Raw genomic sequence first — 4,393 nt, 5'->3', positions numbered from 1 at the left:
TACGATTTTAATAATGAAATAATAATCCGAAAATATATACATAGAAGAAGATACAAATACATGTGAAAGTTTAAAACAATCTATTCAATGAAAAAGAATACTATAAACTTATTATGTTTTAAAAATTGATAGACACATATATTATAATATATACCAATTTATAATTGAAAACAAAATATTTATATAAAAATAAATGAAAACAAAAATCTGCGCGGTTGCGCGGATCGGGATCTAGTTTGTGATTAAACTTTTAAATTAGATATAAAATCTTTATACAACAAATGTTGGGTTTGCGAAATCTCATGTCAAACTCTATATTGTCCGATTAGTATGATATTGTCCACTTTGTGATAACACCAAATATATTTTACATCTAAAATAAGATTTCACTTTTATTCATAAATTTAAGATAAATAACGACAAAATTAAATATAATAAAACCAAAAAATGTCAATTATAACACATTATTTCTCAACTAGTTTTTAAATATTTAATTAGAAGAAAAAAAAGAACAAATTTATACGCATTGCAGGAATGAGAGTCTCATTGTTCTGAACCTTTAGAGGGTGTTATTGAATTGGGTAATTGGAGTAAGTATTGGAATTTTAGTATGCAAGTACTTTGATGGAAAAGATATTCAAGTCTCGTTTCCTTCAAAATATTGATAAAAAAATGTAAGATTTGTTTTAGTTAAAAAGATACATTGAATTCTAGTAAAATTCACCATAACTGAATTCTAACTAAATCTAAAAAATATTGAATAACAGGAGTTTTTAATAGATTTAAATTTTATTTACCAAATACCCAGTCCAATAACACTGAATTTAGGTCTAGATTTAAATTCCACTCAATTCTATTAAAATCAGACATTATTAATTCAAACTTTTCCAATGGGTTTTGCGCAAAATTGATGTCTTCGTGACGAAGGCGTAAGATAGCGTTATTAGTAAATAATAATAAAAGGCTGAATATAGTCGCTAACGTAGAGGAGTAAAGATCCACACGAAAGTCGGCGACGGAGAGGGTTTTAGAGAAACGCTGCATCAATCCAATCCCCTCTCTTACTCGAGTCAAAATGTTTCCCAGATTAGGTCGAGCTGTCTCTCAAATCTCAAAGCTCCGATCTTTCTCCTCAAATGCCTCGCCCTTTTTCTCCCGCTGTGGCTACGCGACTGTAGCTCAGGCTGATGATGCTCCGTCGCAGAATGATTTCCCCAGCAAATCTCCGGTAACATGCTTATAGAAATTCCTATTTGAATCTTGTGGGTGTTTTAGATTAGTGCTTCTTCTACTGGTTCTGGATGTTATGTGTGTGGTCTTTGATTAAACGTTTTGGCAGGTAAACTTGGATAAGCTGTTTTGGTCAAAGCCATGTTCACTGGCGCTTCCCAAAGACTCTCCTCTCAGAGTTGATGAGCCAGACTACCAAGGGGTTCGTCGCTTTATACTAAAGATGCTTTTGTTCTATAGCAAACAGAGCACTTCTATCCGTGGGGCAAACGTTATCTACAAGCGCATCATTGCTCAAGTCGACACACCTGCTATTTATGATGGTATCATTTGCTTTCTACCACAATTAAGATTATCTTTCTTCTTTCCTTTCTTTAACGCATTTGATCTTTGTGCTTTGTCTCTGCTGCAGTGTTCAACTTGGAGAAAACCTTCAAAATAACATATTCCTTGCTTGTCCTTCATATGTGGCTCGTCTTACGCCGTTTGAAGCAAGAGGGAAAGGAAGGTGTTGATCTTGGTCAATATGTGTATGAGATCTACAATCATAATGTGGAAGTCCGGGTCTCTAAAGCCGGGGTTCGTCCTAGACTTGGTTCTTGCTATACACTAGTTTCCAAGATGAATCTTATCCTTAAAAATGAGATGTGTCTTGATCTTTCTTTGAAATTGCAGGTTAACTTGCTTCTCTTGACATGGATGAAGGAACTGGAGAGAATCTTTTTTGGAAATGTTGTTGCCTATGATGAGGCACTACTTCCAGATGCTAAACCAAATGATCTACAAATCAAATTATGGAGGTAAAGCTTGTATAACGCCGTGCTTTTATGCATTTGAGTTCGGTAAAGATTACGCAGCAGCGAGAATAGCTCGAGTTGAATTGTATATAACAGAACCTTAAATGGATTTGAACTTGTAGGAATGTATTTTCTGATGATGGAACAACAACACCTGATGAAACGGATTTGAAAGCAGCAAAGGCATGATGAGTTTCCCCCCTCTTCCTCTCTCACAAACACATAAACATACATACAGGTTTAGCCTTTTTTGTACTAAACTGTTTGAGGTTTGAGACATCGCTTGTGTTTTACAGGCAATGGCAAGATATGTCCGGAGAGAAGTTGGTTCTCTTTCTCTAACAGGTGAATTACACTAACCTCCATTATCTTATAATGCTTTATAAGCTGGAACCCCCCCCCCCCCCCCCCCCCCCCCCCCCCCTCAAGGTTCATTGATGCAGATGCTCTAAGAAGCTGGAGTTGGCATGACTGAATCTGTGACTCGCATTTGCAGTTGAAATAGATGTGTATAATGATCTGTTTTTTTTTAATGCACAGATAAAGAGTCCATATTCTCCGGCAACTTCTCCTTCACCCCCTTGGAGAACAAAGCCTCAGGGACTTGAAGGAACTGTGGCGCTTTGAGAATCAATCTTTCATCTGTTTCTTTTTTTCTCTCAATATTTTCTTATATCCAACAAGAGAAACCTACACAAGCGAATATGCTGGTTGGTAACAGCCGGATAATCACGAAAACATGGTGAAAGTTAAATAAGATTACTGCATTGCTTTTTCTAATATGCAAGATTGTAGTATTTAAAAAGACCGCTCGACCAATAATAATAGGTTAGGACAACAAATCAGTTATGCCAGTGAAATTAAACTAAGTTACTGACTTGCAAGTGTAACGTGTATATAAAGAAACAAGCACAACTTATGAAGATTAAGATACAGAGCGATGCATATATGCAGCAGAAAGAGAATTGTAAACATTGAGAATATCAGAAATGTCACCTTAATTCGTCTGTCTCAAGAATATCCAAGTCTGTTCGTTAGAAAACTTTGATATAGATGTAATGATCATTCAGGTTTTGCTTTCTGTAAAAAACCCTATTAATTATATCTTTTTATGAATAAAAAGGAGCTAAATAAAACCGTACACATGCCGATGTATGACAAAGGATAAAACATTACTTTGATACATTTTGTTTTGAAAAAGATAAAAAAAAAAAACTAAGATGACAATGTTGACAGCATACACTCATGTTATTATTACACGTTACGTTACAGCACAAGCAGTGAGAAAACGAAGAAAAGAGATCAAACGATGGATATGACAATTTGTGTGGAAATAGTTTTATCTGACATTAATTTTAAGAAGCTGCTTGTTGGTGTTGCTGATGGACTCCAATGTTGTGCTGCCCAGACTTGGTATCATACGCTCTACTTCCCACCTTCATTCGAGCACTCTCTATCTTCTGATCCGATCCAGACCCCGTCATGTGCCTAGAAACATTCACCGTATATATATTATTTCTCCAATATTCAAACTCTTTATATAAATAGGTGAAGAGAAAGGTATGATTTGGAAACGTAGGTCACAGTTTTGTGTGTTTACGTCATCTATATATTATATATTACCTGTAGAGCCAAGAGAAGGCGGTTATGGCGGCTATACCAAAGCCACCGGAGGCAAGGAACCCAGTGATGATGAGAACCACGGTGATCACCGCTGGGACCAAGACAGGGCTAAATATAATAAGCAGAGGAGTGGCTACAGCGAGTGCTATCACTGTACCGGCGAGTGTTAAGCCTGAGAGGACTAGGAGGGATCCACCGGCTGCGACACCAGTCGCTACCTTCACCATCTGCGCCCCTGTCTTCGGATGGTCTCTGTCTAGGGTACTTCTACTGTCTCGGACTATGATGTCTTGATGAGTTCTTGTTTGATTCGCCATTGATTCTTGTTATGATCTCTCCGACACAAAAATAGAAGAAATCAGCAGAGGGAGATTAGATAGTAATATATTGGGCGTGAGCAATGATGATATATGAATAAGGGAGATGGGTAGAAAGCTGGTGAGTCCCCTTTGCTTGGCCGTTCCACGTGTTGAGAATGTTTTCATGCAGCCGTAGCATCTGTAAAAAGGGGGCTCCCTTTTGCGACACGTAAAATTTGTTTGTTTTGAAGTTGTTCGTCGTTGGAGTAAATAAGACCAAACGGAGCACAGAGGGATCGGGTCGTCAGTTATGGGCTTGATCTTTACTCTATGGGTTGTCATCAACTGACCCTATGTACATCCAAACTTTTAACTCCTCCATTTTTCCTCTACATTAATTATTTGATTAATTTTCCAAATTTTTCATCTAATTATATCTAATCA

General features: G+C 36.9%; 2 protein-coding genes across 2 annotated transcripts; one reads left to right on the top strand and one right to left on the bottom strand.

The window, feature by feature from the left end:
• Positions 1-927: 927 nt before the first annotated feature.
• On the top strand, positions 928-2,807 carry LOC106402529 (ubiquinol-cytochrome-c reductase complex assembly factor 1). The gene is made up of 7 exons (XM_013843286.3): positions 928-1,228; positions 1,340-1,553; positions 1,643-1,809; positions 1,906-2,030; positions 2,150-2,210; positions 2,324-2,372; positions 2,568-2,807. The coding sequence occupies exons 1-7, from the start codon at positions 1,076-1,078 to the stop codon at positions 2,633-2,635; spliced, it is 837 nt and encodes a 278-aa protein (XP_013698740.2). The 5' UTR covers positions 928-1,075; the 3' UTR covers positions 2,636-2,807.
• Positions 2,808-3,190: 383 nt separating this feature from the next.
• Positions 3,191-4,044, bottom strand: LOC106402530 (oleosin 14.9 kDa). Its single transcript, XM_013843287.3, has 2 exons — positions 3,651-4,044; positions 3,191-3,515 (listed from the first exon to the last, which is right to left on the bottom strand). Exons 1-2 carry the CDS (start codon positions 3,965-3,967, stop codon positions 3,383-3,385), a joined length of 450 nt encoding a protein of 149 aa, XP_013698741.2. The 5' UTR covers positions 3,968-4,044; the 3' UTR covers positions 3,191-3,382.
• Positions 4,045-4,393: the final 349 nt, after the last annotated feature.

This window comes from Brassica napus, chromosome A10 (genome assembly GCF_020379485.1).
Source record: "Brassica napus cultivar Da-Ae chromosome A10, Da-Ae, whole genome shotgun sequence".
Lineage (NCBI taxonomy): Eukaryota > Viridiplantae > Streptophyta > Magnoliopsida > Brassicales > Brassicaceae > Brassica > Brassica napus.
This window is presented reverse-complemented; position numbering and strand designations above follow the sequence as displayed.

Bases quoted from the DNA above. Each gene is read 5' to 3' on its own strand.
- LOC106402530 (XM_013843287.3), bottom strand. From the start codon at position 3,967: ATGGCGAATCAAACAAGAACTCATCAAGACATCATAGTCCGAGACAGT. The intron at 3,516-3,650 runs GTAATATATAAT...GAATGTTTCTAG, and splicing joins GCCTTCTCTTGGCTCTACAG to GCACATGACGGGGTCTGGAT.
- LOC106402529 (XM_013843286.3), top strand. From the start codon at position 1,076: ATGTTTCCCAGATTAGGTCGAGCTGTCTCTCAAATCTCAAAGCTCCGA. The intron at 1,229-1,339 runs GTAACATGCTTA...ACGTTTTGGCAG, and splicing joins ATTTCCCCAGCAAATCTCCG to GTAAACTTGGATAAGCTGTT. The intron at 2,211-2,323 runs GCATGATGAGTT...TGTGTTTTACAG, and splicing joins CGGATTTGAAAGCAGCAAAG to GCAATGGCAAGATATGTCCG.